At 36.9% G+C, this 14248-nt stretch overlaps 1 protein-coding gene across 1 annotated transcript; it reads right to left on the reverse strand.

The window, feature by feature from the left end:
- Nucleotides 1-5588: 5588 nt before the first annotated feature.
- LOC102473887 (olfactory receptor 5B12) lies at nucleotides 5589-6536 on the reverse strand. Its single transcript, XM_006158376.2, has one exon. The coding sequence runs from the start codon at nucleotides 6531-6533 to the stop codon at nucleotides 5589-5591; it is 945 nt and encodes a 314-aa protein (XP_006158438.1). The 5' UTR covers nucleotides 6534-6536.
- Between the last annotated feature and the right edge of the window lie 7712 nt (nucleotides 6537-14248).

Raw genomic sequence — 14248 nt, forward strand, 5'->3', positions numbered from 1 at the left:
GTACACAATTTCTGTGGCTACTTGAGGTCTTTTGTGATTCTACACAAGTTTTATGATTGTTTTCTTTCTTTTACTGTGAAGAATATTGTTATTATTTTGTTGAAATTGTCTTGACATTATAGATTATTTTGGGTAGCAGCAACATTTCACAACCTTAATTTTTACTGTCTATGATCAATGAATGTCTTTAAATTTCATTGTGGTTGTCTATTTCAATTTCTTTCAGCATCTTTTTTTTTTTTTTTTTGAGAGGCTTTTGCTATAGGGCACGTGCGCTCGCCAGAGAGACAGAGAGAGACAGAGAGACAGAAAGCGAGAAATCACCCCCCAGAAGGGATGGCCACACTGCAATTCCTTCTCCTCCATTCTCCTCTCGGGATCTTGGGCACGCACGCACACGCGCCCGGCGTGAGTTCCAAGCCACTGGGTCCGGGACTCAAACCATGGTCGACTACGTGAGAGTCCAGTGACATAGCCATTACGCTAATTGCTGGTTCCCAGCATCTTTTAGTTTTATATATTCAGCATCTTATAATTTTTGTTGTAGAGATCTTTGACTCCCTTGGTTAAATTAACTAGTAGGTTCTAGGAATTAATTTTTATAGCGATTATAAATGGTATTATTTTCTAAATTTCTTTCTCAGTTTGTTATTAGTCTAAAATAATGCAACTTATTTTTGTATACTGATTTGTATCCTGTCATTTTAATATCAATAAATTAATTTATTAGCTTTAGGAGCTTTCTAAAGAATTCTTTAAATAAGTTTTTATATGCATATGGTCGTGTCATCTGCAGACAATTGAACTTAATCCACTCCATTGCAGATGTCTTTTATTTCCTATATATTTTCTGCCTAATTGCTTTGAGCAGAGCTTCTAAAACTATGTAAAAGAGAAATAGGAAAAGTGAAAATACTTGTCTTATTTCAGTGTTTAGAGGATAAGCTTTCAACTTTTCCCTATTCAGTATGTTAGCTTGGATTTGTCCTACATGACTTTTATTATGTTGAGACACGTGCCTTCTATACCTAATATGTTGAGTGTCTTAATCATTAGTGGATATTATAGTTTAGCAAATGCTCTGTCTACATCATTTAATGGATTCATATGATTTTTATATTTCCTATTTTTGAATTTTGGTTGTTGAACCATTCTCACAATCCTAGAGCTAATTATGTTTGATCAGGGTATGTTATGTTTTTGATGTGCTTTTGAATTCAGTTTGCTAGTATTTTGTTGGGTGTATTTGAATCTATGTTAATCAGGGATATTGGTCTTTGATATTTTTTTAATCTGCTGTTAGTTTTTGTCTGCCTTTGAAATCAGGATAATGATGACCTCATAGATTATTTTTGGAGAATTCCCTCCATTTGGATCTTTTATTTTATGTAAGAATTTTTTTTCTTTTTGGGACCAGCAGTTAGCGTAATGGCTATGTCGCTGGACTACCATGTGGTCGACCTCAGTTCGCATCCCAGACCCAGTGGCTTAAAACTTACGCCGTGACCTGACTACAGGGAGGGTGCTCCTCTTTCTTTCTCTTTCTTTCTTTCATTCTCATATGGGCACACATGTAGTGTATCATGAATAAAAGAAAAAAATTAAACTGTAGTTCTTGCTCATGTAAGAAATAAAAAAATAAATTTTAAAAAGAATGAATAACTTTCATGGTTTATTTGGAATAGAGGTACAAAAAGTCTCTCTTTAGTATGCCACCCTCTAGTATTCCTGAAATACTCACAAAAGTTTATTCATTTTACAAATTTCTTTCAACAGCTTCTCTTTTAGTTTATCAGTTACATAGTTTTACTTACCCTCATTTACTTTATTGCTCTGGTTGGGAATCTTGGAATGATTGTGTTGATTCTGTTGGACTCTCAGCTCCACACACCCATGTACTTTTTCCTCAGTAACCTCTCCCTGGTAGACTGTGTTTATGCCTCAGCTGTCACTCCTAAGGTAATGGTGGGGTTTCTTACTGGAGATAAAATCATATCCTATAATGCATGTGCTACCCAGATGTTCTTCTTTACAGCCTTTGCCACTACTGAATTGTTTGTCTTGGCCTCAATGGCTTTTGACCGTCACGCAGCAGTGTGTAAACCCCTGCATTACACCACCACCATGACAAGTACTGTGTGTGTCCTACTGGTCATTGGCTCCTACATCTGTGGACTCATACAGTCTTCCAACCATGTTGCCTTTACAAACAACATATTCTGTGCTGTAGAGATGTATGACAATTAAATGTGAATAAGAAGTAAAAAATAAAATAATGGGCCAGCAGTTGGCATGGTTGTTAAGGCGATGGGCTTACACATGGCTGACTAACTTTGAGTCCCAGACCTGGTAACTTGTTTTCTCTCCTTCCCTCTTTCTCTGTCTCTCTCTTTTGAATTAAAAAAAAATAATAATAATACTTAATAAAATTAAATAAATAATTTTTCAAAAGAGGGAAAAGAAAGAAGCAAAATATTTGAGAGAAACAAAAATGGAAAATTAACTGCTGGTGGTAATATATATGATAATATCTTTGACTGAACCAATACGCAGTATATTCATGCTTGGAAAATTCATTTGGTATACTGTAATGCTACACAATGATTGAATTTAAATAAATAAATAAATTTAAATTTAAATATATATCATTTATCATTTTCAACAGAGAACTTTCAATTTTGTTTATTTATTTGTTTTGTTTTGTTTTGCTATAGGGCATGTGAACTCTTCAAAGAGAAACAGAGAGAAAAAGTGAGAAATCAACCCCTGGAGGATAGCCACACCACAATCTCTTATTCTCCACTTTCTTCTTGAAGATTTGGACATGCACTTACACACACTCTATGTAATTCTCAAGCCACTGGTCTGGAACTCTAACTGTAAAGCTGGTCATCTGGGATCCATCACCTCAACCTCCACACAACCTGCTGGTCAGTAATGATCCTTTTAAAGCAAATTCAAACTCTCTTCTCCTTCAAATTATAGCTGAAGTCATTGAGAGGCTAAACTATTTAGCTGTTACTGGCCCCCAGAACATACTCTTAGTTCAGATGTCCAGCTCCTATAAGTGACACTGATGTAATGTTTGCTGTATTGTTATTTTTATGAGAAGTGTCTGTATTAAATTTTAGTTACATGTACAATTTACTGAGGAGGCCTGTGGATGTAGATCTGGCATTGCTGAAGTATCAAGCTTGTGGTTTGGAGAGGCTGGCTCCATACCATAGAAAGTTTCACTTCTAATTAGTGAGCTGTGATGGAGCTAAACACCAGGTGCACATGCTGAGAAGAAAGAAGTCAATATAAAGAACATTTTTTGCCAGAACTGTCCACCATGATCTTAGGTAACCACTGTGACCAGTATGCCCTGTATACATAACAAAGTTGGCATCCAGGACTTTTTCCTCCAGGAAATTGGTAAAAATTAGCATCTGGATTTTGTCTCTCCAAAATCAATGCCTGAAACCCACCATGTCACTAGGGTTATAAATACTAGTGTTTGTGGGGATTGTCTCCTGAGACATATGTCTCTGTGAAACCATCCTGTGCCAGTATTCACTTGATAAAAACATTGCAGCAAGAGAATATCAAAGTGGATGGTCTGGACCTCATTACTGTTGACCAGCCTTCTGGACCTACTTGAGTGCCTTTCTGAGGGAATTTGTCTTCTGATTCATCTTGAACTTCTTTCTTTGGACATAAGGCATTTGGACATAAGTTCATTAACCAGCGCTAAGTGCCTGTACAATTCATTTTATGTTTAATTTCTCTTTTACCAGGCTTTCTACGTCCCTGTTGTAAGTGTGTGTTTGTTGTAATAAACTAATTCATTTGGAAATTGATTTATATTTGGCTTGTCATTCGACTTAAATAAAATAAACTCTCTCTTTTTTTCCAGAGGTTCACATGTCTCTGGGTAGTGGAGAACCAGATCACCTTTGTTGGTCCAGCATGACAGACTATTCCCCTCTCCTCTGATGTTCTGGGGTACCTTTGATGGAACTGATATATATGTTTTCTCGATAGCCCTTTTGGACTCTTCTCTCTCATAGAAGCTCTAAGATACATGCCTTAGATTCCAGAGACTCACCTGGAGTTTATCTGGAATTTGGGAGATGATATATTAATTAGAATATGATAAAATTGGGACCAGCAGTTAGCATAACGGCTATGTCACTGGACTTCCATGTCGTTGACTGCAGTTTGAGTCCTGGATCTGGTGGCTTAAACTCATGCCAGGCACATGTGCATGTGTATCCAAGATCCTGAGAGGAGAATGGAGAAGGGGTTGCAGTGTGGCCATCCCCGCTGGAGGGGTGATTTTTCACTTTCTCTCTCTCTGAATCTTTCTCTCTTTCTGGCGAGCACACGTGCCTTATAGCGGGAAAAAAAAAAAAAAAACTCTCAAAAAAAACCCCAAAAAGAATATGATAAAATTAACATGATTGTATTATAGTCACTTTACCTAATGAGTCTATCACACTATAATAAATAAATGTGTCTGATAATTAAAATTCTCCAAATAGTAGTAATTATAATTTTCTGGAATTAGTCAAGTGGTCTATATATTTTTTCCTTTTCAAATACTGTTCTCTTTTCCAGGGTCCCCTTCCATGTCTTGTCCATTAAGAAATGCCTATCTGTCCCTGGTGTTTCAGACTGAATTGTTCTCCCTGATCCTACAAACACATATGAAAGCTGTAGGCCCCAGTACCTCAGAATGGGACTATATGTAGATAGGTGATTAAAGAGATGATTAAGATAACACAAGGTAGTAAAAGTGGACCATAATACATTCTAATTACTGTTATTATTAAAGAGTATGGCCAGCCATGGAGGCTCAGTGGTAACACAATGCTCTGTTGATGTTGAAGTCACTTGTGAGGGTCTTGGGTTCATATCACAAAGTATCCTTGTACACATTGGGTGTACATGCATGAGAACATTATCATGGCTGACTGACACTGGGGTAGATTGTGGCAGGAAGACTCTGTTGTGAATGTCTTTTTCTCTCTTGGTCTCTCTCTTTTTCTGATGAATAAATAAATAAGCTGCTGCTTCTTTTTTATTTTCTTTACTAAAGAGGAAATTGAGTGTACAAAGAGGCACTAAAGTTTGCATGCACAGTGGAAAGACCATGTAAACATACAACAAGAGGAAGTTCATCTGTAAGCCAAGAAGAGCTTCAGAAGAAACCATTGATGCAGCATCTCAAACCTGGACTTCTAATATTTAGAATTAAAAAAAAAATGTAAACAAACAAAAAATTTCTGTTCTTTAAGCTAGTCAGTTTACAGTATTTTATTAAGGTACACTTGGCAAACTGATACATTTAGCTATTGATATCAGGGCTTTTTATGTTGGTAGAACATCATGTTTTATATGCAAGAATACTGAAATTAGAAAATGTGATGCATCAAAATGTAATATTCACTACCTCAGCATATCTCTAAAGCATAAATAGAACAGGCCTCTTGTGAGAAGGAACTGCTCAGAGAAATTAAAGATAAAGTATATTTAAAATTTAATAATATTTTTAGACACAAGAAGTTTGATGGAAGTTTCACATGGTTTTCAAGCAATGCATATTAGAAAGCTAAGCCCAGTGAAGACTTTGTTTTTCCAAAAACCTTCTTGAATGCATTCTTCACCTCCTTGTTCCTCAGGCTGTAGACCAGAGGGTTCAGCATGGGGATGACCATCGTATAAAACACAGAGGCCACTTTGTCTTTGTCCATGGAGTGACTGGAGCTAGGCTGTAAGTACATGAAGATGATTGTCCCATAGAAAATGGAAACAGTGGTGAAGTGGGATGTGCAGGTGGAGAAGGCCTTCTTCTGTCCCTCAGTTGAATGCATCCTCAGAATCGCAATAAATATAAACAAATAAGAGTTTAAGATAACCAAGAGAGTGAAAACGATGTCTAATGTTGCCACTGTGAAGAGCACAATCTCATTTGGGTATATATTAGAGCAAGAAAGAGCCAGCAGTGGGGGAATGTCGCAGAAAAAGTGACGAACTACATTGGAGTGACAGAAGGAGAGACGGAAAGTAAAGGCAACATGGATGGAAGACTGTATGAGTCCACAGATGTAGGAGCCAATGACCAGTAGGACACACACAGTACTTGTCATGGTGGTGGTGTAATGCAGGGGTTTGCACACTGCTGCGTGACGGTCAAAAGCCATTGAGGCCAAGACAAAAATTTCAGTAGTGGCAAAGGCTGCAAAGAAGAACATCTGGGTAGCACATGCATTATAGGATATGACTTTATCTCCAGTAAGAAACCCCGCTATTACCTTAGGAGTGACAGCTGAGGCATAAACACAGTCCACCAGGGAGAGGTTACTGAGGAAAAAGTACATGGGGGTGTGGAGCTGAGAGTCCAACAGTATCAACACAATCATTCCAAGATTCCCAACCAGAGCAATAAAATAAATGAGAGTGAACATTATAAACAGAGGGACCTGAAGCTCCGGGGCATCTGTTAACCCAACAAGAATAAATTCTGTCACCTCTGAAATATTCTCCATCAAAGTAATTTAGAAATTATGAAGAAAGGCACCTATGGCAAGATGAGAAGACACACAATTATCCTAGTTGAACACTACTGTGGAAAGTGAAGTGTGGTCAGGGTCTCACAAGTGTCAACTAGCTGAGAAGGCAGGTGTCCACGGGCAAGAAGCTGAAGCAGATGCTGAGTAGGGTGGGTTGAGTGATGTACTCTTCTGAAAGTGGTATGAATGAGCACTGGGGTGTCTCTGCTGATCACAGCTTCTCCAGATGGTTCACATAACTCTAGGGCACATTTTAATTTCCCGGGTGAATGATGTACTCTGTTAAACTACCACAATGCATTTTTTTTTCCACCACCTGTCATGTCTTACAAATGTTTGTCTAAAATATGCATAGAAACCTTAACAGAAAGTAAAACTTAGACAACACTGTGTTATTCTGTGGTATAAAATTCTGACAAGATCTGTCAAATGTACTCTCCATTTCTAATAGACTCCCTTACCAACCTTTTCATTTTTTTTTACTTATTTATTTCTTTTTGTGTGAGAGAAAAGCAGAGGAAAAGAGAGCTTCAGAGAGACAGAGAGGCAGCCTTGATGCTGTGATCCATCCCCAGTATAAACTAACTCAGATCATGGATTGTGCATTTACAGAGATGTCCCAGAATGTAAACCCATGATTTTCCTATGAGGGTTTAGTTGTGTTACCACTGTGCTATATGGTCTGATTCATCAACCTGTTTCTAGTAACTGAAGTTACATATTGGTTAGGGATCTTGCTGAAAGATGCCTACATTTTTCTCTCTAATTTATAGGGGCCCTTACCTGGGTGATCCCTTTTAAATGCTGTCACCTAACGGAGATGCATGATCTACGGGATATATTCTTAATGATATCTTGGTGTCTTTAAGTGACTGAAAAAGTACAGGAACAGTTTTCAAATGTTTGAAGCAAAAGTTTAGTTCCTTTCTCTTTCTGTCACAATATTCATTTTTCTTTTGGACAATGTTTTTGACATCCCACCGTCACCCATGTCAAAACTTTTTCTTTGTCAGGGAGGAGGACAGGGGAAAATAGAAAAATTACTTCTGTTTTCCCTCAAAGCCTCTATGCTCAAGACTAAGCCATAGACTTCCTGCACATAACTTAGTGTAACTGGTGGTGCTTACCTCCAACTGTGGTTCAGGTGACAGCTTATTGTACTGCTGTAGAAGATGCTTTCTTGATCCAAAAGACACTTTTGACGCTGGAATCTTGATTCATATTACTTTCCTCTGGGTTAATACTCTTTCATATTCAAGGAAGGAGTTGATGCATTCCTTGTCTTTAAGGACAGTCATGGTGAAAATCATTCTCCACTTCTTTCACAGGCTATTCTACTTTTATTTGACAATGAGTAAGAAAATTATTTGAAAATCATTAAATATTTTAACATTTTAAAATCAGGCCATCTGAACCATTGATTAAGCCAATAATGAATATTAAAACTTTGGTGTTCTTGAATTAAAGAATCTAACATTTTGTATTCCCATATAGATGATAAGAATACTAAGCCAGACATGACCTAGTGGTTAAGGTGACTGGATTCCACATGACCAATGATACCATTTGAGTCTCAGAGCCAGAGGCTAGAAAACCATGTTAGGGGCAAGTGCATGCAAGCCCCAAATTCCCAAAGCTGGGAGAAACAGGGAAGCGATTGCTCTGTTACCATACTCCATGGAGAGTACTTTCTTACTTCCCTTTCTCTCTGTCCAGTGAGCATGTGTGCCCTCTGACAAATAAAAAGTAAATAAAATAAAATTTGTGTCAGCCCTGCAATTCATAAATAAGGGTTTGAGGAAAGACATTAAGGAGAAAAATAGAGAGGCAAGACATTTATGGGACACAGAAAAGGATTATTATTTGTTGATGATAACGTATATAGTATCCCCAGCTGGACTGGTGTGAAATGTATTCATGTTGGAAAATTCAGTTTATAAGCTAAGTTGATGTATATGGGTTGAATGTATAAAAGAAATTAAAAGAAAATAAAAAAATATTTTTTTAAAAAAAGAAAGAAGATTTTGATCTTTGTACTTCTACTCCTATCACAATTCTAAATATAATTAGGAGGTGCAGTTTCCATTTTAACTATCACCCTAGTTATTTATATAAGACATCTGATGGTACTGAACTTGAAAATTTGGATGCTGTAGAGCAGCATGATAGAATGGAAAGAACAGTGGACTAAGAGTGAGATGATCAGCTAACAGAATGCTTGCGGTATAACTATTTGACATCTCTTGGTTTTACTTTTATTTTCTGTTTTTGTTTGTTTGATTGTTTGTTTTTTTTGGAGAGGTTTTCGCTATAGGGCGTGTGCGCTCGCCAGGCAGACAGAGACAGAGAGACAGAAAGCAAGAAATCACCCCCCAGAGGGGATGGTCACGCCGCAATCCCTTCTCCTCCATTCTCCTCTCGGGATCTTGGGCACGCACGCACACGCGCCCGTCGTGAGTTTTAAGCCTCCGGGTCTGGGACGCGAACCGCGGTCAACTACATGGGAGTCCAGCGACATAGCCATTACGCTAACTGCTGGTTCCCTGTTTTTGTTTGAAAAAAAAATAATGTTTGAGGCTTTTTGTGCTCCTTTCAATGCTAACTAGCAATGATGATTTGAGTACTTGATACTTACTTTTGTCATAGGAACATATGAACAGGGCTACAAAGATGGAGGTATGCAAAACCTTCATATCCAGATCATTGGCCAGAAGTCCACATCCAGGAAAGCATCATGTTGGAGAAATTCCTTCCCTACTTATGGAGACTTCCAGTGTGGAACAGAATCTGGACTTGTGCTCTTGTAAATATCAAGATAGAGAAAGCAACAAATCTCAGGGGAAACATTTAGTATAATGCAAATTTATATCTCAGGAGGTGCCTGATAAATTGGACCTCCCAATCTGACCCTGACTGGGAGTTGTAGAATACAGTATTTGCATTTTGGTTGAGAGTGCTCATGAAGAGAATAGAAATGGAAACTTAGAGAAATGAGCTCCCAATCACCAAATCAGTAGTGTCATAGCCACATTTACTAACAAATTAAAATCTCATAAACATCTCTGACTTTGGGCTAACCAATGGCATGGTGGGTAAGACATCTGGATCCCACATGGCCGACTACATGGTTCAAGTCCCAGAGTGGAAGCTAGAAAAACAAGCTGGACACATGTGCGTGCATACCTAATAAGTCCCTAGAGAAAAATGGAGGAGAAGGGATTGAAGTATGGTCATTTCTCCTGAGGGCTGCTTTCTCATTTTCTTTCCCTTTCTGTCATGCATCCTATGCAAACTGAATTTTAAAAATCTGGTTTAGACTATGTTAAAAGCTCATGCAACTTTTCTCATTATCTTTTTCATAAATGTCTAGAAATTTCTTCAGAAAATATTACAAATCCTCTCTTCCTATCTATATGAATGGGATAAATTCATGGACATGTAAAACCTACCAAGACAAGATCAGTAAAAAAAAAAAAAAAAAACCAGAAAATCTGAATAGGTTGATAACAATGAGACAGAATCAGTAATAGTAAGTCTCCTAACAAAGAAAAGCCAAGGACCACATGGTTTCATTGCAGAATTCTATAAAATCTTTAAAGAATAACTAAAGACCAATAACTTGATAAATATAGATGCAAAAGTCCTCAAGAAAACACTCTCAAATAGACTCCAACAACAGATTAGAAATATTGTATACTATTACCAAGGGTTTGATCATGGAGATGCAAGGATGGGCCAAGCACAATTATTCACGGTAGTCTCTAGTTATCTTTTGTGTTTGTTTGATATCAGCTCTAATGTCTCCTTTTTGTGTTTATTTGTCCTCTTCTCAATTTTGCTCTCATTAGTATAGCTAATGATTTGTCAATTTTGTCTATCTTCTCAAAACACCAAGTTCTTATTTTATTGATTTTTAAAATTTATTTATTATTATTTTTAATTTGCTAGAGAGCATGTAGACTCACCAGAGAAAGACAGAGTGAGATAGAGGAATGGAAAATGAGAAAACACATCCCCATGAGGCATGGTCACACCATAATCCCTTCTCCTCTATTTCTCCCTCCTTTTAGTATTTTGGGCACACACACAAACTGGACGAAGTCACTGGGTCTGGAACTCAAACTGTGCCATCGACTATGTGGGATCCCATGCCTTTATTTATATTTTGTGTTGGTTTTCTGACCTCAAGTTTGTTTTTTCTTTTTCTTATCTTTATAATTTTTGTTTTTTTGGCTAAATTTAAGGCTAGTAATTCTTGTATTTCAGTTACTTGAGCTAAATTGTAAGATTTGTATTTGAAATCTTTTTGTTTGTTTGTTTGTTTGTTTTTCCTGATGAAGACACTTATTGCTATAAGGTCTGTCTGAAATTGCTTTGCTGCTAGTGGCCCGCTGGCAGGTGGCTTCATGGTTGAGGGTGTTGGACTCCCACATGGCCTACATTGGTTCAAGTTCAGGACCTGAAGGCTTGCTTTCTCACTTTCCCTCTCTTTTTCTCTCTTGCTCTATCCCTCTCTGTTAAAATTAAAATAAGTAAATAAATCAATAAGTAAATAAAGTCAATTAAAATAATTTTTGAAAATAAAAAAATACTTTGCTGCAACCCCTAAGTTTTAATATATTGTGCTTTTATTTTAATTCATTTCTAGATTTTTTAAAAATGTTCATGTTACTTTCTTTCTTATTCCAGTGATCATTCAGTAGCATACCAGTATCAACCAGCTTTTATGTATTTGTGTGATTTGCAGTATAAACTCTTGTTAATAATTTCTAGTTTTATTTAACTGTGGTAAGCAATGATACTTGATATGAGATATAGTTTTAGAAAACTTTTAGATGTATTTTTGGCCTAACAAATAGTCTATCCTAGAGAATCCATGCACTGATGAGAAGAAATTGTATCTGTTGTTGTTGGACAGAATGTATTTTTGTTAGGTCCATTTGGGTCTATGAGTCTAATACTAATGTCTTGCTGATTTTTTGTATATAAGATCTGCCCAATACCAACATTGGGATGTTGAAATCTTTAACAATTATTATATTGGAGTTTATCTATCTTTTTATCTTTAGTAATAATTGTTTTGTGTATTTGGGTGCTCCCATTTGTGTATATACAAGCATTTTTTTAAGTGAAGTTTTTTTTTTGAAAGTTAGTATAGTTATTCCTATTTACTTTAGGCTTCTGTTTGTATGGAATGTATTTTTTTCATCCACTCTCTTTTGGCTTATACATGTCTTTACAGATGAAGTTTATTTTCCTTATTGAAAAGAAGAGACAAGTAATCTATTATTTATTTATTTGAGTTTTTTTTTGCTATATGGCACATGTGCTTACCAGAGAGATAGAAAGTGAGAAATTATCTGCCCAGGAGGAATGGTCATGCCACAATCCCTTCTCCTTCATTCTCCTCATGGGATCTTGAGTACGCAGGCACATGTGCCTGGTGTGAGATTTTAGCTGCTGGGTCTAAGAATTGAACCTCGGTAGACTACATGGGAGTCCAGTGATGTAATCTTTACACCATCTACTGATCCCTAGACAACCAGTCTTGAACAGTGTATCTGAAATCAATTATTCTTTTATGAAACCATATATTTGGATAAGCACATTTTCAGATTGTGTGAAAAGTTTCCAAAGTCTCTAAAGCTAAGAAAGATGAAGGAAAAGACACTAATACACACCTGGGTCATAAATCTACCATGCATTTTTTATTTTTATATCCTTGAGGATTCACTGACCTCATTTTTCTTTGTAAAATAGAGAGTAGAAAATGATGACGTCTATGATACAGTCTTTGACAGAACTGGTATATAGCGTATTCATGCTGGGAAAATTCATTTTGCATGCTCTAATAATATGCAGTGATCGAATGTATAAAACAGTTAATAAAAGATAATTAACTTTCACACAAAATCCATATAATTGTGTTATTAATAACACTTATAGGAAGATATAAAACAGCTTCCTAAGAGGTTTTTTGAAGGTTGCTAAATACAATTTTAATCTTGAAGCATTTTCTCTGACTGTGGCTCTAGATTCTTACCAAATCTTCAGGTCAGAAGACGATCTGTTTGTACTGATGTATACCAGCATTCAGATGAATGAATGATGATCCAAGCATCCAGCATGAAGTCTCATCCCTCTAAAATAAAGTTACCTGGAGTTGTGTTAGATTTCAGAAGTAAGTGTATGTGAATCAGCAGCAAAGAGCAAAGACATGAAGCTCCATGGGGAGGTCCCTCCACAAGGGAATCTTTGCTTCCTATCCCACTTTCTCATGGAAGATGCAGTTAAACTACCTATGGGAAATAAGCTGGATAATTTTAGTACGTAAGCCTGTGTTTGCATTACCTGTTGCTGTTTCTTTTTTATTCATTTATAACATAAGAAAAATGATATGCACTTTTTAAATGTAGAGTTCTAAAAATTAGGTCTCAAATATATTTATGGAATCATTACCATAATCAACTATAATAAAAGCCTTAGTATCTTTGTCAATCCATTTTCCTATACTGTTCCTGATAAACACTAAACTTTTTTTACTTAATATTCTGCCTTGAAAGAATGTTCTATCCTAGAATATGTAGTTTTGGGTTTAGTAACTTTCACTTAGCATATTGTACATTAGTTTCATCCATATTGTTACCAATATCAGTAGTGCTATTTATCGATTAGTAGTAGGTTAAAATGAGCTGTATGCATTATTTTTTCCATTCCCCAGTTGAGAGAAATTTGTTATTTACACTGTTTGGTGATTATGAATAAAGCTGATCTAACTATGTTTCTCTAATTATTTTCTATGAACATAGGTTGTCCTTTCTTTTGAGTAAATACCTAGAAAACACTGACTACCTCATTCTGTGAAATAGGTATCACCTTACACCAAAGACAGAGAAACCAAAGAAAGAAAATTAGAGATTACTATCCCTCTTGAATATACATAGAGCAATAATAAAAAGAGTTAACAAATCTAACACATCATCAGGTTAACATATTTATAAATCATTACTGTGTAAAATTTATTCCAGGACTGTAAAGATGTGTCAAGATAAAAAAAAGTTGTAGCTGGGGGAACCAGCAGTTAGTGTAATGGCTATGTCACTGGACTCCCACGTAGTCGACCGTGGTTCGTGTCCCAGACCCGGTGGCTTAAAAAACTCACGCTGGGCGCGTGTGCGTGCGTGCCCAAGATCCCGAGAGGAGAATGGAGGAGAAGGGATTGCGGCATGACCATCCCCCCTGGGGGGTGATTTCTCGCTTTCTGTCTCTATGTCTCTCTCTGTCTGTCTGGTGAGCACACGCGCCCTCTCTCAAAAAAAAAAAAAAAAAAAGTTGTAGCTGGGACCAGCAGTTGGCATAATGGCTATGTTGGTGGACTCTCATGTAGTCCACCGTAGCTCAAGTCCCGGACCCGGTGGCTTAAACTCATTCCCAGAGTGTGTTATGTGCGTGCTCAAGATCCCAAGAGGAGAATGGAGGAGAAGGGCTTGCAGTATGGCCATCCCACCTTCGGGATGATTTCTTGCTTTTTGTCTCTGTCTCTAACTTTCTGGTGAGCACATGAGCCCTATAACAAAAACCTCTAAAAAAAAATTGCAGTTACTCTTCCATGTTTATAGTGGGTCTCTTCAGCAAGAGAAATCTCTTAAAAACAAGGGCACCCAAAAATTTAATTTGTGACTAAATTTGAT

The sequence above is a fragment of the Tupaia chinensis genome, unplaced genomic scaffold, assembly GCF_000334495.1.
Source record: "Tupaia chinensis unplaced genomic scaffold, TupChi_1.0 Scaffold000586_1, whole genome shotgun sequence".
NCBI lineage: Eukaryota > Metazoa > Chordata > Mammalia > Scandentia > Tupaiidae > Tupaia > Tupaia belangeri.